Genomic DNA, 26750 nt, shown 5'->3' on the forward strand with positions numbered 1-26750 from the left:
CCATAGTAGGAATTATGATACCATACCAAAATCCAAAATCTGGTTCAGAAGAAGAATCACTATCACTGCAAAATTAATCCAGTAGACAAACCCAACAACAAACAGTTATTCTTGATGAGACTGAGCTGAATTGTAATGCATCTTCGATAGAAATGAAGACAGTAAATAAGATCCCAGAACCCTCAGCAGAAGGAGAGCACATATCACTGGAACTAAGTCCAAAAAAACAAAACCAACAAAGCTGATGAGCAGCAGCAACCAGCAGTTTCACACCGGAAGAAAGAAAAGCTAAGTGAAATTGTGCTACAAGACTTCCAGCAAGAAAAAGGATGGCATCTCAACATCTGCCCAGTGATTTTACAGGTACAGTCAAGGAATGAAAAAAAATTGGAAGTTGATATTAGTAGCAGGAAATATGACCATAGCAATGAAATAGATGCTGAGAATTTCATCATTAAGGAAAAAGAAATAAAGCTCAGAATTCTGTGTCAAAATATGCAATACATAAGCAATAAAAAATTAGAAGCAGATGTAGTTTCAAATGAAACATGTTCACACATAATGTGTATAAGTGAACATGGATTAAAAGAGAATGAAAAACGTAAGTATACTATAGCAGATTATGTTGTTACAAACTATTTCTATGGATCAGAATATAAGGGTGGAGGGCTAACATTATTCGTTAAAACAGCTGAGATTTATGATAGCAGTGTGAATGATACAAATAAAAATGTATCCAGAAGTACAGAAAAGATTTTGAAATTACAGGTGTTGTAGAGTATTCTATGAGTACTGATCACCAAGTGGCAAAATAAATACTTTCCTCAAAACAAGTCCAGTCTACTAGAGAAAAAGCAATGATTGTGTAATATGTGGAGATTTTAATATCGATAGGAGAGAAAGACACAAAGAAAGCAAAAATTTGAGGAAATGCTAATCCAGTACAACATGAAGGAAAATGCAATGGAACCTACAAGAGAAACTTTGGTAACTGACTCAATTATTGATAGTATTATCACTAAAATAAACAGCGACGAATATACAACAAAGGCTCTTCAGGTAGGACTTTCTCATTATTTTGAACAGTTATGTGCAGAATATGGAAATCTAAACTCAAAAACAGAATATAAGAATGTAAAAAGAAATATTAGGCTGTTTAGCTAACAAAACATCAAGATATTTACAGTAATATTAAGAAAAAAACATCTGGCAGACGTTCTTTAGGCTCTTGGAACAGATGAAAAATACAATGCTTGTCCAGAAGTCTTAACACATTACTTGAATGTAGCATTTCGAAAAACCAAGAGCAAAAGAAACATCTTTCAAAACAAGCAGTGGATCACAAAGGAAATAACAGAACAGAAGGTTATCTTAAGAGTGATGAAACATAGGAAAAGTACTAAAACCTACAAACAACACTAGACAAAGTACAAACAGTTGACAGGACATGAAAAAATCAAACCAATTAATGAGATTATTACAAAATCAAAAAATAAGATGATAACAGTCTGGGTTATAATTAACTCTGAGAGGGATAACAACAAAAGAAACACAGAAAACCAATGAAACAGAAAATGAAAGTGAGTAACAAAATCATTATAGGCAAAAAAGAAATTGCCAACCTCCTGAGTAATGACTACATAGATACAGTAGAAAACCTGAACAATGGACGCAATAACCAAGACACTCACCAGACCACAACGCAAGAAAGCCAAGCCACTCAATGGTTCTGAAACCAGTGACTAAAGAGAGTGTGATGAAATGTCATACTATCTAATCAAGCACATTGCAGCAGAAATAATTACACTACTGTTGGATAATATCAACTGCTCATTCCAAGAAAAAGTGTTTCCTGATCAACTTATATTAACTGAAGTTGTACCTGTGTACAAAAAGTGAAAGTCATGCTCCTAATAATTACAGACCAGTATCCTTAGTAACAGGCTTCTCCAAAAATATCAGAAATGCTTAGGCTCAACAGACTAACTGCTTACCTGGCAAAGCATAGTATACTAACTCCAGCACAACTTCAATACTAGAAAGGCATATCAATAGAAGCAGCAAGTGAATCATTAACAGAACTTAAGGTACAGGCCTTCAACAACTGGATGATAGTGTCTGGAGCTTTTCTTGACTTATCCAAGGTGATTGACGCAGGGAATCATGCAGTTGTAGTAAAGAAACTTGAGAATACTGGTATTTGTATACAATCTGCAGGCTGAATAACATCATATGTCAGTAACAAGAGGCAGTATGTAACCATTAACAACTTTTACAGATCAAAAGTTAGAAGCATTGAGTGTGGTGTCCTCAAGGATCTGTTATTAGACGTATCCTCTTCAACTTATTTGTAAATAATGTAAAACCCATGAAAATGCAAATAAAGTGCTTTGTGCATATGATATGACTGTGCTACATCTTTACAACGATTTTGAAGCACCTGAGAAAAACACTTTCAAATCAGTCAGTGATGCAGCACAGTGACTCTTGGACAATGAGTTCATTAATCAGAAAAAAGAAATGTACATGGTTTTCAATACTAAATGAAAGGAAGAACACATAGATGTTCTTCTACGTGAACATAACTTCAATCAGTGTTGTAGGCATAACAATAGACAGTAAGATAAACTTCAATCAGGAGATAAATATTGTACACAACAAGCTAAGCTTGTAATGAAACAACTGGCTCAGCGTGCACATCAAGACCTCTTGTGATTGTGTATCATGGACTTCTTGAGCCAGACAAGTGATATGGAATCACAGTATGGGGAGCTCAAACATTGCAGGAATGAAAAGAATACTCATACTACAGAAGAAAGGCAGTTAAACTATACTGAAATGAAGTAAAAGCATCTTGCAGATACTGCTTCAAAGATTTTAATGTTTTGATGTTTCTATCACTGTATATGTTCTATTGTATTTTGTTGTGGAAAAAACTACTTCTTCTCAATAAGGATCAGGTGCTGACAAAAAAACCATGAGTTTGGTTTTCAAATACTTAGATTTATTTCTGAATCTGGAGGTACTGTTTACAGAAGAAGTCACTTGACGAAAGAGCTTCTAAAACACCTAAGAGTAAAAGTGCGAGTGTTGTGACCAAAAATAAAAAACAGAGATAAACAACACATTCTGCTCATACATGATGCTGATTCTTGATTTAACACAAAACTTCTTTTTAAATACATTAATAAAAAGAATTTACTTTAACACTTTCCCTTGTTAAATAGAAATCAACAAACAGACAAACCCACAAAACAAAACAAAACTGAGTTTTACAACAGTCCCATTTGATTACACAATCTCTTCATATGTTTCTCCAGTAGAGCTTTAGTCATGATGTCCGCTACCTGCTCTTCAGATGGGATTTCATGAAGTCTAATTCTTCCTTCATAAAGTTTTTCACGAATAAAGAAATGCTTGATTGCTGTATGTTTGGTTTGGCGATGAAATTCTGGATTCTCTGCCAACTTCACTACAGCTGAATTGTCAGTTTGGACAACTGGAATTTCAGATAGTCTTGTTGTTTCTCCGAATAGACGAGTTAACGAAATAATCTCCTAGACAGATTCATTTGTGGCAACTAGTTCAGCTTCAGTTGTAGATGTTGCTACCAACGTTTGTTGCAGACTTAGCCATGATATCGCCCCTCCTGCATAGTTGATGACTACTGCAGTTGTTGATCTACCTGTTTTTGAGCAGCCTCCAAAATCTGCATCACTGTAGCATTCCAGAGTTGTGCTCTTTCCTCTTCATTTTTATGTGATTCCATATTCAGTCGTTCCTGATACATAACGAAAAACCCTTTTTACTTTTAATATGTCTTCTATGGTTGGATTCTCGAGAGATCTTGACAGAACACTTACACTGAAGGCTAGGTCTGGTCTTGTGCCAAGCATCAGATACATTAATGCTCCAACTGCTTCTCTATATGGAAAAGACTGCTCTACCGTATCATCCTTCTCTGACTGTGAAACATCTGTAACTTTCAACATTTGGGTAGAAACTACTTTACACTCTGAAAAGTTGAAATGTTTTAAAATTCGTTGTCCATAAGCCTTCTGGTGAATCTTGATACAGCCATCCTTGCCATGTTCAATTTGCAGACCTAAATAATAGTTTGCAGGTGCCATTGTAATCTTGAACTCATTTTGCAATTGTTGAAAGAAAATGCTCAAATCGTTTGAATGAGTGGCAGCTACCAACCCATCGTCAACATACAAAATTACCAGAACTTCTTAACCATTTTTATTTTGAATGTAGAAGCATGTATGTCAAACTCTGTTGATACCATCTTCATAACCTACTTCTTGTGTCATATAAATGGTTTCCTCAAGTTTTCCATACAGGAAGGCCTTTGACACATCAAACTGTCCGAAATACATTCTTTTAGTTGCAGCTACACTCAGAATAGACTGAAAAGTTGTCATTTTTGCTACTGGACAAAAAATGTGATTGCAATCTACACATTCTCGTTGACTGAAACCCTTGGCAACCAGTTTTGGCAACCAAATTTTTCGATCTGACCCTCTTCATTTGTTTCCAGTCGAAACACCCACTTACATGGTATTGCCTTGGCACCCTTCGGTAAGTCATCAAGCTCCCAGGTTTCATTTTCGATCAGAGGTTCCATCTCTATGTCAATTACTTCTTTCCATTTGATGCTGTCTGCGTGTCTAAGTGCATCCTTATAATTTTCAGGAACCTCAATTGTGACAAAGAAATCGTCTTTTATCATTGAGGTATTTTGGTCTCTTTAATGATGAACAATCTCTTAACTTCACTCCTATTTCCTCTTTGCAAGTTTCCAGAATGTCATCATCAGATTCTGTGTCTGAACTAGTTTCATGCTCCACTTTATCTTTGGAGTGTGTATTTTCCTCACTCTCTGATTGATTTTTAATATAATATGGACCTGCAATGGGCGTTTCAACATATTGAAATGGTAGTGTAACTTGTTCAGTGCAGCATCCCAGTTTTTCTTCAAATTGCACATCTCTGGACAGCACAGATGAATTACTTTCTTTTATCCAAATCCTGAAGCATTCATCACCATCATAACCAATGAGATATACTTTCACAGCTTTCTTGTCCATTTTCCTTCGTTTTTCACTTGGAATGTGTGCATAACATGTTGAGTCAATAATTCTAAGATGTTTAGTTCAAGGCCTTTTCCTTTCCCACAACTCGTAAGAACTGACACCTTCTACAGATGACTTCCCTGTCCTATTCAAGATGTAAATTGCTGTGTTAACTAGTTCAGCCCATATCTGTTCTAGATAAATGACATATGGATTTGAATACTTAAGTGTCCTGGCCATCTCAACAACTGTCCTAGTATCCTGCTTACAAATACCATTTTGCTTAGGAGTACAGGGAGCAGTCAATCGCTGTGTTATACCATTTGAACTTAAGATTGATATAATCTCTTTGTCAACAAACTTCTTGCCATTGTCACTCAGCATCTCTTTAACAGAGTACTCCAATGCCTTTGTATGTGAGAAAAAATCTTTGAGAATTTTACTCAACTCTGATTTTTCTACACCAAAATAACAATAGTGAAACTTGGTGTAATTGTCTTTGAACAAAACGAGGTAACATTTCTTCTGGAATGACTTATAAAAATGTCCACACAGATCAGTTGATATCAACTCAGCAGGCCTTGTTGACTTTTCTCTAGTTCCAAATGGTGTACGATGCACTTTCCCAAATCTGCATGGTTCATAAATCTCTGCCCCTTCCTTAACATCAATTTTAAATTCCTTTTTGAGTTTTGGTGTAACATGATACTTGTCTCGATGACTGCAGCTCTCATGATACAGTTGAAGTACATCAAATCTATCTTCCAGCGAAATATTTGCAGTTGCACCCTTCTCTGGCACTAATGGCTTAAATTCTGCATTCTATAAAGTGCCAACAACTTTACAATTTCCACACAGTCTCACTCTACCACCAATTGTCCAAGAGCATAGTGCTTGACTGAAATATACTATTTTTGTTACAATCTAGGGCAGCTAAAACAGAAAAAAGGTTTTTGGAAATTTTTGGTACATACCAGACATCAGTCAGGGTCAGCTCTTCACATCTGCTATCAACTGTTGACTGAATCCGAACTGATCCTCTTCCTGTTTTTTCTAGAGACTCTTGTCCAGGGGCCTTTATACAGCAGGGATTGTTGAATGCTTCAAAGCTGACAAAGTAATCAGAACTATTTGTCATATGTTTCGTTGCACCATTTTGAGTCCACCAATTGTATACACCCACTTCTAACAAACAAACCTCGCCAGAAATAGTAAACAATGCTACATTCGTTACTACAGTTTTGTCCATGTTTTTCTGCACAGTTGTATTTTTAGCTGTACTTCCATACCCAATCCACTTCTCATAATATCTGCCCCGGGGGTCCGATTCTTTGCAATAGTTACATTTTCCTTTAACTTAGAATTTGTTGGTTTTTATTTTCTTTGGACACCTGATTTGACTACTAATGCCTCTTGTTCGATTTTGTCACTACTCTGTGAAATTTCTGCCAAACATGGACAATTGTTCTTTTCATTCATCAACTGTTTTCTTATCATCTTTCGTTAATAACATCCAACTCGATTTAGACTCAAAGCTTGCAGGTAGAATATGTAAAACTTTACATACCAATATCAGATCAGGTATCACAGTTTCTCCCTTTGCTTTAAGCACGTTGTTTAGTTCATTCCACAGACTTGTTAACTTCGCTACGTGTGTGGAGACATCTTCTCCCTGAGTCCAATTAAATGCGAAGAAATCTGAACAAATCTAGAACAGCTGGTCCTTTCATGATTCTTCGAAATTCTGCTTCAGTGCCTCCCATGGTTCATGAGCCGTTTCTTTGTCCATGATCGTCTGATACACAGTGTCCGTAACTGCACTTGTAATCATCGACTTGGCATAACTGTTTGCTTTACGATAGAAATCTGACTTGGTTCTATGATCCTTTATTGCTGCATCATTAGCACCTTCAGATAGTGGCTCAGGTTTTACTGACTTGCCATCAATTACGTCTAAAGCGCCTTCACAATAGTCAATTAGATCTCGTATTTTTCTCTTCCACAATGACTAACCAGTTTAACTATTCAATGGCTTGATATGTTTTACCAAATACATTTCAACTCTCAAACCAATAACACACTCTCAAATACCAGTTTAAAAAACTGTATCTGTCCTTTTTGCACACGTTTTTACATACTTAACTGGGACCCACAACCCATTTATTTTGTTGAGGAAAAAAAACTTATTTCTTCTGAATAAAGATCAGGTGCTGACAAAAGGCGGTGAGTTTGGTTTTCAAATACTTAGATTTACTTCTGAATCTGGAGGCACTGTTTACACAAAAAATCACTTGGCCAAAGAGCTAAAAAACACCTAAGAGTAAAAGTGTGTGTGACCCAAAATAAAAAACCGAGATACGCTACAGTCGTAGGTTCGAATCCTGCCTCGGGCATGGATGTGTGTGATGTCCTTAGGTTAGTTAGGTTTAAGTAGTTCTAAGTTCTAGGGGACTGATGACCTCAGCAGTTTAGTCCCAAAGTGCTCAGAGCCATTTGAACCACTTTGAGAAAACAGAGATAAACAAAACATTGTGCTCATACATGATGTTGATTGATAATGTAGCACGAAAGTTTTTTTTTAAATACGTTAATAAAAAGAATTTACTTTGACATGTTCCAGACCATTGTGTCAGCATTACAAGATCCCAAAAAAATTGGAGACCAATGATACTGTCCATCCTCATAACACAATGAACAGAAAACAACTGTGGTGCAGTTCACATAATGTCAGATTTTTGAAAAAGGGCCTTAATAATCTGATAGTTGCCAAGGGACTTAAAAAACCTCAAAACTAAGAGGATGTTCCCTGCCTCCCTAAAATGTTTCTAGTAAATGAATTCTATAGTGTGGCTGAGTACATGAGCAAACAATGAGAAATTGCTCATAGAATGAGTGATACATGTTATGCGCAACATTAAGAGAACCTAGAGTTTCAAATTAGTGTAAGAGTCTAAACTAGGATTAAAACTACGGATGTACAACATAAGTTCCTTCTCTAGATTGTCGCACAGATGACAAAATGGTAGATATCGAAATAGACGACAGAGGGATAGAGAAACAATTAAAATCGCTCAAAAGAGGAAAGGCCTCTGGACCTGATGGGATACCAGTTCAATTTTACACAGAGTACGCGAAGGAACTTGCCCCCCTTCTTGCAGCGGGGTACATTAGGTCTCTAGAAGAGCGTAGCGTTCCAAAGGATTGGAAAAGGGCACAGGTCATCCCCGTTTTCAAGAAGGGACGTCGAGCAGATGTGCAGAACTATAGACCTATATCTCTAACGTCGATCAGTTGCAGAATTTTAGAACACATATTGTGTTCGAGTATAATGACTTTTCTGGAGACAAGAAATCTACTCTGTAGGAATCAGCATGGGTTTCGAAAAATACGGTCATGTGAAACCCAGCTCGCGCTATTCGTCCCGAGACTCAGAGGGCCATAGACACGGGTTCACAGGTAGATGCTGTGTATCTTGACTTCCGCAAGGCGTTCGATACAGTTCCCCACAGTCGTTTAATGAACAAAGTAAGAGCATATGGACTATCAGACCAATTGTGTGATTGGATTGAGGAGTTCCTAGATAACAGGACGCAGCATGTCATTCTCAATGGAGAGAAGTCTTCCGAAGTAAGAGTGATTTCAGGTGTGCCGCAGGGGAGTGTCATAGGACCGTTGCTATTCACAATATACACTCCTGGAAATTGAAATAAGAACACCGTGAATTCATTGCCCCAGGAAGGGGAAACTTTATTGACACATTCCTGGGGTCAGATACATCACATGATCACACTGACAGAACCACAGGCACATAGACACAGGCAACAGAGCATGCACAATTTCGGCACTAGTACAGTGTATATCCACATTTCGCAGCAATGCAGGCTGCTATTCTCCCATGGAGACGATCGTAGAGATGCTGGATGTAGTCCTGTGGAACGGCTTGCCATGCTATTTCCACCTGGCGCCTCAATTGGACCAGCGTTCGTGCTGGACGTGCAGACCGCGTGAGACGACGCTTCATCCAGTCCTAAACATGCTCAATGGGGGACAGATCCGGAGATCTTGCTGGCCAGGGTAGTTGACTTACACCTTCTAGAGCACGTTGGGTGGCACGGGATACATGCGGACGTGCATTGTCCTGTTGGAACAGCAAGTTCCCTTGCCGGTCTAGGAATGGTAGAACGATGGGTTCGATGACGGTTTGGATGTACCGTGCACTATTCAGTGTCCCCTCGACGATCACCAGTGGTGTACGGCCAGTGTAGGAGATCGCTCCCCACACCATGATGCCGGGTGTTGGCCCTGTGTGCCTCGGTCGTATGCAGTCCTGATTGTGGCGCTCACCTGCACGGCGCTAAACACGCATACGACCATCATTGGCACCAAGGCAGAAGCGACTCTCATCGCTGAAGACGACACGTCTCCATTCGTCCCTCCATTCACGCCTGTCGCGACACCACTGGAGGCGGGCTGCACGATGTTGGGGCGTGAGCGGAAGACGGCCTAACGGTGTGCGGGACCGTAGCCCAGCTTCATGGAGACGGTTGCGAATGGTCCTCGCCGATACCCCAGGAGCAACAGTGTCCCTAATTTGCTGGGAAGTGGCGGTGCGGTCCCCTACGGCACTGCGTAGGATCCTACGGTCTTGGCGTGCATCCGTGCGTCGCTGCGGTCCGGTCCCAGGTCGACGGGCACGTGCACCTTCCGCCGACCACTGGCGACAACATCCATGTACTGTGGAGACCTCACGCCCCACGTGTTGAGCAATTCGGCGGTACGTCCACCCGGCCTCCCGCATGCCCACTATACGCCCTCGCTCAAAGTCCGTCAACTGCACATACGGTTCACGTCCACGCTGTCGCGGCATGCTACCAGTGTTAAAGACTGCGATGGAGCTCCGTATGCCACGGCAAACTGGCTGACACTGACGGCGGCGGTGCACAAATGCTGCGCAGCTAGCGCCATTCGACGGCCAACACCGCGGTTCCTGGTGTGTCCGCTGTGCCGTGCGTGTAATCATTGCTTGTACAGCCCTCTCGCAGTGTCCGGAGCAAGTATGGTGGGTCTGACACACCGGTGTCAATGTGTTCTTTTTTCCATTTCCAGGAGTGTACATAAATGACCTTGTGGATGACATCGGAAGTTCACTGAGGCTTTTTGCGGACGATGCTGTGGTGTATCGAGAGGTTGTAACAATGGAAAATTGTACTGAAATGCAGGAGGATCTGCAGCGAATTGATGCATGGTGCAGGGAATGGCAATTGAATCTCAATGTAGACAAGTGTAATGTCCTGCGAATACACAGAAAGATAGATCCTTTATCGTTTAGCTACAAAATAGCAGGTCAGCAACTGGAAGCAGTTAATACCATAAATTATCTGGAAGTACGCATTAGGAGTGATTTAAAATGGAATGATCATATAATGTTGATCGTCGGTAAAGCAGATGCCAGACTGAGATTCATTGGAAGAATCCTAAGGAAATGCAATCTGAAAACAAAGGAAGTAGGTTACAGTACGTTTGTTCGCCCACTGCTTGAATACTGCTCAGCAGTGTGGGATCTGTACCAGATAGGGTTGATAGAAGATATAGAGAAGATCCAACGGAGAGCAGCGCGCTTCATTACAGGATCATTTAGTAATCGTGAAAGCGTTACGGAGATGATAGATAAACTCCAGTGGAAGACTCTGCAGGAGAGACGCTCAGTAGCTTGGTACGGGCTTTTGTCAAAGTTTCGAGAACATACCTTCACCGAAGAGTCAAGCAGTATATTGCTCCCTCCTACGTATATCTCGCGAAGAGACCATGAGGATAAAATCAGAGAGATTAGAGCCCACACATAGGCATACCGACAATCCTTCTTTCCACGAACAATACGAGATTGGAATAGAAGGGAGAACCGATAGAGGTACTCAAGGTACCCTCCGCCACACACCGTCAGGTGGCTTGAGGAGTGTAGATGTAGATGTAGATGTAGATAAGATTCGTAAAAATGTATTTTTAACAGTGGTATCTATATTGTAAATCATTTCTCTCAATGTACATACTGTGCACGCTATTTTAACTTTTTCGTGTCTAACCTACTAAACATATATTGTCTAAATGTAAGCAGAATGACATGTCCTATATTACATAGTGCATACCTGTACGAAACTTAATTTATGGGACCAATGAAAATCACAATCACAATCTCAATGTTCAATTATGTGACACAAATTTCACTGAATATTAAAGATACAATTCAGAAAATATTCAAAATCTTATGTGTACTTACAGTACCATTCTCTAGAGTAAAAAAGCTTTGTACTGATGGTCAGAGTGTGAGGGTACAGAACTGAGCTGAATTAAATATAGAATTTCTCCCATAAGCTTTAAGATGAGAAATTGTCTGTGCACTTGTCATCTAAGATGAATTGGTGGGTCTTCAACTAATTTTATTGTAAAGTTTATAATAGTTATACACCACAGATGTGAATTATTTGTCGGATATGCTCACTGTGTGGTGTTCAGCAGCTGAAGTTCACCAGCAGACATCATTATCTCATAGTAGATGCTGCATGAAGCTACCAGAACCAAGCACCAATAAGGACCTCAGAGAACATCATCATTCTAGATCTCCATGGATGTAAAAAGCAACAATGGAAAGAAGAGAAAGCAATCTGTGTAAGGGCATTTCATATTCTAAGAAAGAAAATGTGGGTCTAACAGGCTGTAACATTTATTGACCATGCTAACAGCTAATTTCTTCCATTAGTTAAAGAACTTATCTCAAGCATGAAGCATCTCATCACATTAGACTAAATACCCAGTACATTTGTAAAACCACTCATCACTTTCTGGTGTGTGTGTGTGTGTGTGTGTGTGTGTGTGTGTGTGTGTGTGTGTGTGTGTGTGTGTGTGCGTGTGTGTGTGCGTGTGTGTGTGATATTGAGGCTGTACATCCTGAGGGCAATAATGGATTAGAGGGTTTCACACAATGTAACTGTATCATCTGAAGCAGCACCCCTCAAACATCAACTAGGCTAGAACAGACTGTGTTCAACTACTCAGACTGACAATAATCTGATCCATCTCACTTAAATTTACCATGTCCAGAAATTTTAACTTAACTGGAACCAGGAATACTCTACTTTTTTCAATTTGGCTGAACATTACATTCAAAAATGCAAGTAATTGCCCAAAAACTATAACATTACAAATAATCACCCATTAGCAAGAATGAAACATATTGCCACTTTTAAAATATCGTCCTAAACAAACTGAATAACTCATGGTGTATTTCTAACCATTAATGCAGTGGCTGTTAATGCACAGCATGTAAAATACATTGACAGAGCACAATAATTCGTACAAGATTGAAGACAGAACAATAAAACATGCAAATGTAGGTAAACACTTACAGACTACATAAATTAAGAAACATTGGCTATTAAAAACGAATGGAAAGAAGCCAACACAAACTCTTCTGAATGTTATTGAAAATACAGCTCAACAGTATTGCAATATGTTCATTTATAATTATGTAAAATGAATGATCAATAAACATTATTGTTGCACCGTTATAAACAGCTTGTACATCACTGACTAAAATGATATAGTTCATCATGCCTCTTAGTCAATTTTCTTTCAAAACAGTTTCTAATTAGCTGATGCTGCTGGTGAGTCATGAACATCTTCATTGTTAGTCCATGACCCTTGAGCATGAAATTCAATAACTGGTGTTGTTTTGCTGATTGAGTGTGAGTGACAGTTATGGATGTAACAGATATGCTCAATGTTTGCAGAATTAATTCCAGTCTATGTATATGCATGCAATGACAAGAATATAACATGCTTCTTTCCATTTACATGTGATGTATTGCAATATGTAATAATGTTTGTTACAAGCTCTAGCCACAGTTTTCAAATTTATGGTTTACAGTCATGATGCAGCACATTCCAATGTATCCATCTGCACTTTGAAAATAAATCAAGTCAATTGTACTTGTGATTTACTCATAACAATAAGTACTGTGCACACTGTCTACACAGTCACTTCAATCTCATGGTGACCAGCACATTCATAGTTAAAGTTCTTTGTATCAGTATACGACATGTCAATGTGCTACCATACTTCCTGTTTCAATTCACAGTCCATGGTATGTGCTAAACAGTTTGTGCTCTCTAAAGTTGAAAACTGTGTCTTAATGGTATGCATATAACTTACCAGTCTCCATATCAAAGTGTTATACTTAATGAGTCAAAACACTGTTCCAGCTAATCAGCAATGTGACATGTAAGGTCACTGATTCTTTAATCACACTGAGATCATGGAAATAGTACTGTCCAAACAATGATATTTTTCACTAGCCATGAACACAATGTGTAGCAGTACATATGCAGGCATGACAATCACCTCCACTATATTCTTGTCACTCCCAACTCTTTGTTGATGCCTCCTCTTTCAACCTATTGATAAGATTCTACTTTGCTCACACACCTCACTTCATATAACCTTTTCAAAGATTCTCATTACATCAATTTAGAATTTTACACAAAATTACTATTTTACATCTCTCTGTCCATAAAAAATGAATTAAAGTAAAGTGTTAACAAACAAGAAAGTATACAACATGAGACAAGAATTAATTTCAAAAACTCATTTCAAACAACCTATTCAATGTACGATGAAAATAAGGAAGGAAATAAATAAAAGAAAATGTACTAAAAGGGAAAAAATTTTATGTCAGTCTGTAGTAATATCTTCAAATGTGCCGCCCTCCCCCCCCCCCCCCCCCCCCCCATATTATCATGTGATTCTCTCTCAGACCTCACATGATAAAATGGCTTGAACACAGATGTAATATGTTGTTTGTGTCCTCTTAGTATTCATGTAAGTCAACATAATTTAAACTACCATTCCCATGTTTTGAGCTTAGGCCAGAATCACATACAAATTCTCATCATGAGAAATACTTGTCAGAATGACTTTTTCATTACTCCTAAATTCTTATATTATCCTACCAATAATAGAAACAACGTGAAACACTTTACACCATCATTGGCATACAACAAAACATAATTCAACTGATAATTTATGTAGAACCCATAATAATTATATCTAGCTTCTATTGTTTTCAGTCCTTTTATATGAGTTTTCAATTCTAGCTCCTCACATACAAAGCCCTCGTTTCTGTATATTTATTCCTTTAGCAACAAGTGTTGTGGAAATCATTGTTGTTCCTATGTTTCATGATACAAATAGCCTTTCAACCTATTTCTTATGATTAATCTATGCAAACTACTGTGCTGATAATCTCGGCATTGAATGCCCGTAAGCAAACTACAAAAAATACATACTTTTACAAATACCTATTCTGTTTATAACTTGACATAACTTTTGTCTATTACTAGTTTTCCTAGTGTTATTTCTCCCTTTACGTGTTGTAAACAAATTCAGAAATATTGAACTACTATTAAATAAACACTCATCATGCTATGAAATGTCCTTTACCTTAAATGTTCTAGCAAACTGGTAAAAAAATTAAAATTTTCCATTTATACTTAAAAAAATATACACTTCCTACACTTCCATTTCTTTTGCATCATAGATAACAAGTATCACAATGGCCATTTATTGCACTCATGGCATTCACCTTTATTATTTGTGTTGACCTCTTACAGTTGCAAATCCATTATGTTCTTAATAACAAATTTCTGCTTTGACTTTGGGTGAACTAAATCGAATGCATTCATGTGGGAAATACTCATTACCTCAAAAGGACATTTGCATGTAACAAAAATTTTTCATATCTCATTATTTATTCTTAGGATTTTTCATACGTCTTAACTAACAATAAATGTCAACCTTCTTTATCTTCTCATTATGTCTCCTCTTTCTCACCTCCAGTTTCCTTTCCACCAACTCCCTTAATTAAGGCTCCAATATTGGGAATGGGTCCACCATCTGGATCACAAGTACCACGTTCATTAACTACCACATTCACTGAATTCACATTCTTTGTCATTTAAAGGAAAATTTTACACTTTACCTCAACTAATTCCCTCTGGACATGGATAGTGGGCAAATATATTTATTTCTGGGCAACATTAAAAAACATTGTCTTATTTAGTTTCTGAGTTCATTACTATGTTACTTTTTTAAATGCTGTGTATATTTTTAATGTTTCATTTTAACTATGCCATCTTCAGTTTCTTGAGATGCACCACACTACATTAATCATCACTTTCCACATCGTTTGCTGTCCCTACAAAAAATATTTCATAATTATTCTACTTTTTTACTGAATTCAATCATTCCTCTTCACTACGATGTGGTAAGGCCCTAACAACTTCAACCTATAATGTTTCTTACTTTTCCTACTATTTTATCGCCTTTTTCTCTATTTCTCTTTATCTCATATTTCCACACTCACCATTTCTCATCTTGCATTACCTACTTTCTTATTAACTATTGTTCTCATTTACTCCTTCTTGCTTTTACTAATTATCTAAGACTTTTCCTTACTATTTCCCATAAAAATTAATGGCTTCATCCAGCAGTCACTTTTTTCTTTTTTTTTACGTATACTTATCAGCAAAACCGTCACACTCATTGACTACTCTCGTTCACATGCCTAACATGCATCATTAAATCCTTCCTATCTACAATCATTATTCCTACAAGGCAACAAAATACTCAAAATGCTTTGGTATTCTCGTTCAAAGTAAAAGCCCTAACCAATTTTAGCTGTTCAAATATTGCCACTCTACTATGCCAGTCTTGCTGTTTAACAGTACTCCTAAATTTCCTACATAAAGCTCTCTACAGATGTTTAGCTTATTCTTATTGTTTTCAGTTATCATTAATTCATCTATTCATCATAATCAGGACTGTCTCATTTTGGAGATTATTGTGATACCCAGTTATATCTGCTCAGTCCTTATTCTAGATAGTTTGATAACTGAACAGTTGTTTTGCCAGAGAGAAAGCATTGTAGAGGAGTAGGATGCAGTGCAGAAAAATAAAGAAAGAAATAGTAATGTAACAGCCTGGGGCCCTATGCGCACTACTGCACATATTCATTAATGAGTAATAAACCCACTAGTATTTACTTTGTCACAATTGACCACTTCTCTACCATTCCTCCTGGGTCCCACAATTCATGGTCTTTTTCAAGTATTCATTTCCCTTCAGACAACAGTCATAGTGTCACTTTCCAACATCTGTCACTCTGTGCAATATTCCTTTAATCTATAGCCTGACCTACCACCCTAAATCTCTTCTGGTAACGCAGATTCTGTACCAAGAATAAATTTTTTAATTTGGTAAACATATCCTTACTGTGTCCATTAACCATTGCATGGGCATGCCATTTCTCGTAACACGAGTGGGTGCAAGGCGCACTGTTTACATATGTATAGAATAGCTTTCTTTGTTACCAAGGTAAGTCATGTATGATCAAAATCACAGTTTAATCTTAGTTTGTTTAAACAATGAGAAAATAAACTTACATAATATGAGCTAAACCACTGATTTATTAAACCTTAATGAAATAAACTTTCATTAAACACTCTATAGCCCAGGACAGGTGTTACAGAGGCAGTAATGACCCACTAGAAGCATTAAGCAGTTGCAGTTGTATCAGATCCCAGCCAGCAGCTTTTTTGATCACCATTTATCTCATAGACAACTGCTAGATTATGCTGCTAGTTTATAATCGGGGTATTTTTTTTTTTTTTTTTTTTTTTTGCACAGACCATAAATTTTTTCTCACCTACTGTACCGACACATGGCACAAAATATTAAATCGTTCAACGGCAAGTCAGACACAAAACAAAGTAAAATGAAAACTATAAAAAAACCCTGAAATTGCGCAAACGGTTAGCTGTCACAACGGTAATTTATAATGAAATGAAATAATAATAGTACAAACAGACTCTATACGATATAACTGTATAGGATATTTGCGGTAATTAATTGTTCTTTTACTTGCTGGTAAAAGGAACTAACTCTCTGTTCTAGTCTCGAAGTTAATGCACGCTACAGCGGTCAATTCCCATTGGAAGTTATAAATTTTAAATAACATACGGTAATTTATGCTGTTCGTGCATTTTTCTTACATATGAATATTGACCTTCATGCAGAAGTAAACATATTAGTTGTGAGGTTTTCAGTACGCTGGATAATTAACAAGAATGGCTGAACAATCGACCATTCTTGCCAGACAGCTTGCTTAGAATAATTTCATTATAATTTCATTGTGTTTCATCAACAACAGATTCTTTGAAGGACTTGCACCATAATTATTAAGAAAAAGAAAGTGAATATATTAATTTATGTCGTATTAAGGTAAAAATTAAGAACATTCAGGTAAGTTCAGGCATTGGCCAGTTCTCAGCAAGACGGAGATTATTGTGTTTAAAAAAGAAAAATACTTTCTTTCATTAAAAGGTTTAATGTGATAACACGAAATACAATCCCTGAGATTATGTTTACATTTTTTTCCAGTATGAACGCTCCATGTAGACATCAGTTTTAACAAATTCTAAAAGCGCCTTACATACTCCTATATTAAAAAGGCGGTGAGTTCACGACCTGTTAAATAATCAGAGCGCAGAGAATTATTTTATGAAAATATAGGTTCCGGTCCCCCATATTATCATGATTATTTCTTGTGTCTGCTCCTCTAAATAAGTGATCTATTCATGCTCTTCCTGGGCCTAAATATCGATAAAGTTAGGCGATAAGATCTTCTTACACTCTTTTCATCACATTCGTTTAATACACCTTATGTATACTTCAGACAGTGTCTGGACTGGGGCGGTAGTGGTACAAATGTCACTCAACTTGGGGCTCGACTAAATAGATATTGCTGCTCAGTATACAACTTACAGATCAGAAATATTACTGTTGTGAATACAACATTTATTGAAAAATTAATTATACCAGATTATTTCTATGTGTGTATAATAACAATTTTGTACAGTTTCTAATTCTATAAACATTTTGTTCCATGTAGTTATAACAATTACAATCCATTACTGAGCACAGAAAATAAGTAACTCAAGCTGCTGGACTGGGACAGACTGTAGCTGCCATAAGATTATTGTACAAAATAGACGTCAGAACCCTGATCCGAGGCAACCATTAATAGAGATTGCTTACCAAGGTATGGATACGACTGCATGAGCTCCCAAGTTCAATATTCGAATCATTGGGTAACCGGGGCCCATGCAGATTGCTTACTGATTAAATAATGTGTGATATTCAGAACTTTGATTAGTGCAAACGGCTTCAGTAGTTTTAAATTGTCTTTGTTTGACTGCAGTGCTAAAGTTCAAGTGTAGCCACATTCTTTTAATTGACACAGGCATTTTGTGAGATAAACTTCACAATCAGCTGTATGGCTATAGATTGTTTAAAAGTTACATTCAAGAGTAATTTTAATTTTTATTGCAAAGGTCCTGCGACCGAGTTCTTCAGTGGAAGTTAAGTTGGTTGGGATACAGCATATTATCGTGTGTACAGTGGATTTGTTAGTTAGAGTAACTCATGTATTTTTGTGTATTTTGTGGCCTTTGGGGGGTAAAAGTGTTAACAAAATTATCGTTAAGACCCGCAAAGAGAGAAAAGTAGGCACGGACGACACAACAGAGATTGATGGTGAATGTGTTTCAGCACTCCACAATTTGGAAACTGAACAGGGGAATTTAGAGGAAATATTGGCTGCTGCTAGAAGTCACAACTGGAACAGCACACAAGCGTCAGCTCAGCTGACGACTCAAACAAAACAACATCAGTTGTAGACACAGCTGATCAGCTGCCTCAGCCAGCACCGACGAATACTTTTCTAGCTGTGTTGCTGGCAAATCTTGAGTTGAGAGAATGGGAATGAGAGAAACGTGAAAAAGAGGAAACGTTTAGAAAGGGAGAAACACGAAAAGGAGGCACGTTTAGCAAGAGGGAGACGCGAAAAAGAGGAGCATCTCGAAAGAGAAAAGCATTTAATAGCTCAAGTGAACGGGATATTGGAAGCAGAACGCTTAGAGAGGGAGGAAAGAGAAAAAGCAGAATGCTTGGAAAGGCAAAGGAAGAAAATGGAACGTGACGAACGTTTAGTTGGTCAGCTAAACCAGATTTTAGATGAATGAGATAAAGTCATGGTCTGACATCTTAAGAGAGAGATAGATGGTCTTTGGGATCAAGTTTCCGTATTGGTGGTACAAAGTAAAGGTATTCCAACGAATGTCCAGAAACTTGACGAGAAGGTAACCAAAATCGACAGAGCGCGACAAGCACTGGAGGGTCAGCTGAAATTGCCAGCTAAAAATCTAGATCAAATAGTTGAAAATAGAAACAAAAATAGAACAAGAAGTGATGAATGCGTTGCAGAGATTAAATGTAGGTGTTAAGTGTGAGAGCCAGGACTCAAACACACATATAAACCCTGAACTAAGTGAGAAGCAGCAGTGCACTTCCACTTTAGAAAGGGAAAGTAATCGTGGGGTACATTATAGCTCACCACACATAAGTAACTACTGGCAGCAGGGGTAGCATTGGCCCACTTTTCCACAATATTTGACATGTTAAGCTCTTGGTGGCTGACAGAGTACTGGTAAACTGTAATACAATATTTTTTGAATCATCTATATTCCATGTGTGACCAAATCAGTCTAGTGTTACTATATTTTAGAAACTGTTTTTTTTTTTTTAAACTGGGCCAATGTTACCTTTTCTTCGGGTGACTTTGTCCCACATATTCAAATCTGTCTACATAAACCTAAAAAAATGCAATGAGCCAATGTTCAACCAACCAAAATGGATCATATAATTATAGAATTGTGATAGGATGACCAGAACAGGTGACGTGGTCAGGGTTGTAGGGCGTGGCTGCGTAGAAGAAGGTGGTTGTTTTTAGCAATCTTCCTCAATCTTCCTCTTTATTGTTGGTTTTCCAATACATTCTCCGGTAGCTCAGCCCTACCGATCGTGTCATGGTGGAGACGTGCTGATGTGCGCAGCCCAGGGAATGCGATGCCATGCTTGGTCACCAGCTGCGCAGGCAGTAGGAGGTTAGCAGCACGGGGCCTGGCATAGCTCGCCTCCTGCAGATGTGGCGGCTTGTGACAACGCTGGGAGTCGCTGGCACAGTAGCGGGCAACGTCTTCCGCCGGCTGGTCCTCGGGGATAGCGACACTGATGACAACGACGTAACAGTGACCGAACGCCCACTCTGCCAAACCGATGCCGACGCCCACCTCTGACGCCCTTAAATAGTGCAGACCATTGCTGAACCCGCCGGTTACGCGGCGGCATTTTTATTAACATGTTCTCAATGAGTTGGCTAACTCAACCGCACCACACGCGGCCCGCACCTGCGTAATTCTGCTAATGCTGTGTTCTGGCTGTTGATGGCTGCCGTGCACGCACACACATACCTTTGCTCGTTGTAAAACTGTGTCACCTGAATAACGCGCCGGCCAGCCTTCATCCGCCGTCTGCCATGAGGCTGGTGCATCGCGCACTGAAACACACTAAATGACAATTTCGCACCATATTTCCTAAAAATAACCCCTTGTCCTCTACATAATGTTACTAAACTTCAATAAGTCATTTAAATCCCAAAATTGAGCTACATAACTAACATTTAAAGAGAGAGAATGAGAAAGGAAATACCAATTAGTTTATTTTCATTTTATTATTTTATGTAAAAGCTGAGAACAGTTTAAATATTGCAGAAATTGGTTAAACAAAGTTGTCCAATCAGGAACTGAATTTTTGTTCCTTTTAGATACCTTTTTGGGTTCTTTTATTTTGAACGACACATCTTTCCGAGAATATAACATTGAATCTGGTCTTTTACGCCACCTCCAACACTTAAGTCTCTTCTACATGCATTCAACAACACAGCCCATCTCTTATTTGTCCTGGATGCTTTTCCCCACTGAAAAGGACAGTTACAAAGTCATTTTCAACATACTCGTAATCCTCACTACAGTTTGATGAACACTCCTCAGGCACTGAAAATGTTTCACTTGATTGGCTGTTTTTAGCAATCTTCCTCTTTGTTGTTGGTTCTTCCAATACATTTTCCGGTAGCTCAGCTCCATCGCTCGTGTCGTGGTGGAGATGTGCTGATGCGCGCAGCCCAGGGAACGCGACGCCGTGCTCTGTCAGCGGCTGCGAAGGCAGTAGGAGGTTAGCAGCACGGGGCCCAGCCTAGTTCGTCTCCTGCAGATGTGGCGGCTCATGACGACACCGGGAGTCACAGGTGCAGCAGCGGGCAATGCCCTCTGCCGGCCGGTCCTTGGGGACAGTGTCACTGATGACGACGATGTAACAGCGACCGAACGCCCAATCGGTCAAACCGATGCCGACGCCCACCTCCGATGCTCTTAAATAGTGCAGACCGCGGCTGAATCTGCTGGTTACCCGGCGGCGTGTTTATTAACATGTTCTCGATGAGTTGGCTAATGCAACCGCGCCACATGTTGCCCGCGCCTGCGTAATTCGGCTAATGCTGCGTTCTGGCTGTTGATGGCTGCCGCGCACGTACACACATACTGACGCTCGTTGCAAAACTGTGTCACCTGCATAACACGCCGGCCAACCTTCATCCACCATCTGCCGTGAGGCTGGTACATCGCGCACTGAAACACACTAAATGACAATTTCGCACCATATTTCCTAAAAATAACCCCTTGTCCTCTACAATTCCCCCCTTGTATGAAAAGAATTCGTCCCCGAATTCAACCAAAAAGTCAAAACAACTACAGTTCGCTTCACAAACACCACAAAATGCGATTGATTCACTATTTATAGTGTTCATTCACCTCTATCCTCAGTCTAATCTTTGTTCATAAACATTACTCAGTGTTCTACAGTGCTTCACAACTGTTCAGTGATTTTGTCTGGACCCTTAGGATAAAGGTTGGAAGGGGTGGGATTTGGTCTACCTTCCTCTTGAGCCAATAGTACACAGGTGGCGGTGGTTGATGATCCAATAACTAGCAAGCGTTGCTTATGCTCATTACGGTACTCTTGCACTCGTTGAAAAAGATGTTCCATAGTTATACGTCCATCCTGAGCTGCTAGCATCCGGTCCAAAGACGCGAGCAAAGTCGGGTCTAATGTGTTATTCAAAAGAGTGAAATTTTCTTTCATGACGAATTGCACCGGTTGGTCAGGTACAAAGATCAATGTGCACCATTCATTAACAGTCCCTGCCCTTGCAATTCTATTCTTTCCGTACTCCCTTGCTTACCATGCTTGTAACAAACGCAAATAACGACTGTGTTTTCCATTACTGAAAATACCCAACATGGACCCACTTGCTGAAAGAACTGCACCATGCCTGCTATAATTTCCTTATGGCACTCCCGACTGGTTCTTGAGAGCAGAATATAGAATACTCACAAGATTTGGGAACAGTGTGTAACAATTTCGCAGGGCAGATGGCAACTGAACCTGTTCGACAAGGCAGCAGGTCTTGTGCAGTGAGGAACACATGAGCTTGTCTGTTACGTGCCACGAACAGTATTTCCCGTATGGTTAATTGTACGAATTTCTGCAAAATTTCCCACTTCACTGGATACGTATGCAAGGCGTAGCATTAAAATCTACTATCCTTACATGTTAATGGTATTATGATATGAATTCTCAGCAGGGTACCCGCCGATGTACTGGTAACAGTGGCCATTTTGTAGTACAGAGGTAAGTGTTCGTCTGTTAATGTCGTCAGTAGCTCCAGGGATGCGGGCAATTTCGATTGTACTTTCCATAATCCTTCCCGAAGTTGTTCTGAAGGTAACAGTACCGGGGTTAGGTGCCCGCGCATTGCATGCAACAAAGCCTCCTGTAGTTTCGTGGCTTCTGTGTGTGCTTCCGTAATACTATCAGCAAGAAAACGGAGCAGCTTAGCGATTATCAGCTGTGAATCGATGTTATCCATCCGGTACTTGATTATACCCAAGTCGTGATTGGTTGTGTCAGCTGTGGCCTTAATGTGAGACATCAAGGCCGCAGCCAAAGCTCGCAATTGGCGCGTATTATTAACTACATCTTTCTTCAAACTCTCTAATTGGGTTGTGTGAAGATCTAGCATTCCCTGGTTGCTATTCACATTATCCTGTACCTGCCATAGAGTTTCATTAATACTTTTAATACGTTCCCAAAAACAGTTTTTAGGATACAGCCACCTGCGTCTAACCATACTCTTTTCCTATGGATGTGCGGGATTAACTGCAGTTTGCCGCAACTTAGCTTATAAGCGTGCAGAATCTGATCGTAGTAGCTGATATTCCCCCTGTGTGTCATTAAACCTTGACTGATTAGCCACCATGGAATGAAGTTCATTAAATGTATCCTCTAATTTACAGATTTCGTCTTCAACTGCCCAAATATTACAATCCACCCTTAGGGTCCATTGATGTCTGGACATAATTACGTCCGCTTGTCGTGAGAACAAAACACCACTTGATATAGGATGTACCTTCAAGGCTTCAGCTAAGTTGCAACAGAAAAACAGAATAATTATGCTGAGAGATAGTGCACACCTTTCCTCTTCCCTCTTCAGCACAACCCATGACTCTGGAACTGCTGGTCTTACCAGAACGTCACGCCTCCTGGGAAACAAAAGAAAAACAACTCACATTAGCTCTTCCTTTTTACGCGTGGCCTAAGAGCATAATAGCATGTCTGATCGCTTCCACAATTAACTTGTTTCTCTTGTTTATCTACTCCTTTCTTATTCTTTTTCTTAGATTCATCTTTCTCTCCACTTGAAGTTACTAAAGACAAAGAAGGAAGTTCCTCAAAATCCAATTGAAAGGCCTAATTCGGCTCACATGCACAATAGTAGGGCGAGTTGGAAGCTGTAATTTTAGATTCACTGGCGGTGTCATCTCGATCACCTGGAAAGGACATTGATAGCGGGATACAAATTTTTTCGTTTTGCCTTTTTGCACATACGGATTGGTCATCATCATTCATTGTCCTACATGATATTTGGTTAAAGCCACCTTTCTATTGTGTTTGTCCTGTCTCTCTAACGCTTTAGTGTTCATTTTTTTCACCTGCCGCCAGATTGTTTTAAACTTTGTGGACAAATCCTTAACAGCCAAATTATCGGTTCCTGGTGGGGTCTTGAGCAATTCAAGCAGAGATGGCATCTTCCGACTGAACAGTACTTCATACGGAGACAGTCCTGTACTTTCATACACTTTTGAGTTATACGCCACGGTTACAAACGCCAATAGGGTATCCCAATTGTTGTGTTGCGAATTTACATAATAAATTAACATCTTAGCTATTGTACAATGAACTCTCTCGGTCTGACCATTAGCCTGCGGGTGTAATGGACTCGTTCTCAATTTCTTTACATGTAGCAACTTGCATAACTGTTTCATCAAATCGGACATAAAGTTCGACCCTTGATCTGTAATTATAGTTTCAGATGTTCCAAATTTCAATATCCAATGATGTACCATGGTGTGAGCCACTGTTTCGGCTTGCTGGTCTGGAATAGCTGTCATAGGCATATAGCGCAAAAAACGATCTATTATTGTTAAAACATAGCGATTACCTGCTGGTGTTTGCACAAATGGTCCCAAGACATCTAAGCCAAGTAATTGAAAAGGACTATCCGCTTCCAGTAGTTGTTGCAACACAATTTTCTGATGACTCAATTCCGCCCGTTGAGCACATGGAATGCAATTCTTTACATACTGATCGACATCTTGCGTATGTGTTGACCACCAATAACTCTGTGCTACCCTCCTGTCCGTTGCTCTTCGACCCGAATGTCCAGAAAACATTGAATCATGTGCTTGCCTTAAAATTTCGCTTCGCAATTTTTCTAGTACAACTATGTGTGAACCATTCCTAGTTTTATGGTACAGTATCCCGTCTTATACGACGAAATGTCACTGTGAGGTAAGTGGTTGACAATCTGTGTTGGTGGTTTATACCTCCTCCCATTCGTTCTCTTTTATTTGTGTGCATTCCATGGCACATACTTTATGACTCAGACCATCCGTGTTTCCATGCGATTTACCCAGTCGATGAATCACTTCAAAATCGTACTCACTAAGACGCAAAGCCCACTTAGTTAATCTACTCATTGGGTCTTTAAGCCCTAACAACCACTTAACTGCTGCATGGTCAGTAATCACCTTGAAATGTCGTCCATACAAATAATACCAGAAATTGGTTATTCCGAAAATTAGTGCCAATAACTCCTTCTTGGTTGTTGAGTAATTTTTTTCTGCATTGTTCAGCTGTCTGGAAGCATATGCTACCGGGTGTTCCTGCCCATCAATTTCCTGAGATAATACAATACCCAAAGCAAAATTGTTAGAGTCACAAGATAATATAAACTGTTTACTAAAATCTGGAAAAGCAAAAACCGGACTAGATGTTAACAAGTTTTTTAACTTTTGAAAAGCCTCTTCGCATTCTGCTCACCAGTGAAATTTTGCTCCCTCCTTCAACAACTGCATGAGGGGCCTTCAAATTTCTGCAAATTTTGGACTATACCTCCTGTAAAAATTGGCGAGACCTAAATAAGACTGCAACTCTTTACTTTTGTAGGTGTCGGAAAATTCATTACCGTCTCTACAAGTTTTGGATCCGTGCGCTCACCCTCCTGTCCTATAATATGATCTAAATAACGGACTTCTTGCAACTAAAAATGACATTTTTCCATATGAAGAGTTAACCGTGCTGCTATCAGACGATCGAAAACTTCGCGCAAATGGCGCACGTGTTCCTGCACGTCCTTTGAGACAATTATGTCGCCCAAATGTACCATACACTGATTAGGTTTCAGCCCTCGTAACACGCCATCTAGTAACCGTTGGAAGTTTGCCGAAGCATTTTTGAATCCGAAAGGCGTTCGCCGATACTGAAAATGACCTGTAGGTGTTGAAAAAGCTGTCTTCGGTCGGTCTTCCGGGCGACCTCCAACTGGTTGTACCCGCTTCAAAGATCTAAGGCCGTGAAGTACCGACACTGACCCAAATCATCCAGAGTTTCAGTGATATTAGGCATTGGGTATACATCTGATACAGTTTTTTGATTCAGAAAACGATAATCACAACAAAAACAATATGCCTTGCCCCCATCAGTTGATTTGTTACCCGCTATTACTACAGGAGCGGACCAGGGACTACTACTGGTTTCTATTATCCCATCCCTAAGCTGTTGATTAATAAATTCTTCCATGACAGGCTGTAAACTTTTTAGAATATGATATGGACGTTTATACGTGGTGCTTCATTCCCAGTGTAATGCTGAATTAACAGTGTGGTGGGCAGTGGACCATGAGAATTAAATAACTGTTTATATTCTGTCAAAAGGTTCTCCATGACTTCTCTCTCTTGCCCTACTAAATGTGCTACTTTACCCCTCAATGCGGTCTAGCAGACAGACTCTCCTGACATTGTGTAATCTGTTGTGAAATCCTTATCCAGTTCGTGGCCAAGTGGTTGTAGGCGCTACAGTCTGGAACCGTGCGACCGCTATGGCCGCAAATTCGAATCCTGCCTCGGGCATGGATGTGTGTGATGTCCTTAGGTTAGTTAGGTTTCAGTAGTTCTAATTTCTAGGGGACTGTTGACCTTAGAAGTTAAGTCCCATAGTGCTCAGAGCCATTTGAACCTTATCCAGTTCATCTTCCCCTGTTATCTCCA

At 39.3% G+C, this 26750-nt stretch overlaps 1 protein-coding gene across 1 annotated transcript; it reads right to left on the reverse strand.

Moving 5' to 3' along the window:
• Window positions 1-5159: 5159 nt before the first annotated feature.
• LOC126452302 (uncharacterized) lies at window positions 5160-7134 on the reverse strand. Its single transcript, XM_050091065.1, has 6 exons — window positions 7126-7134; window positions 6835-7074; window positions 6646-6750; window positions 6470-6575; window positions 6058-6407; window positions 5160-5900 (listed from the first exon to the last, which is right to left on the reverse strand). Exons 1-6 carry the CDS (start codon window positions 7132-7134, stop codon window positions 5160-5162), a joined length of 1551 nt encoding a protein of 516 aa, XP_049947022.1.
• Between the last annotated feature and the right edge of the window lie 19616 nt (window positions 7135-26750).

This window comes from Schistocerca serialis, chromosome 1, assembly GCF_023864345.2.
Source record: "Schistocerca serialis cubense isolate TAMUIC-IGC-003099 chromosome 1, iqSchSeri2.2, whole genome shotgun sequence".
Classification (NCBI taxonomy): domain Eukaryota; kingdom Metazoa; phylum Arthropoda; class Insecta; order Orthoptera; family Acrididae; genus Schistocerca; species Schistocerca serialis.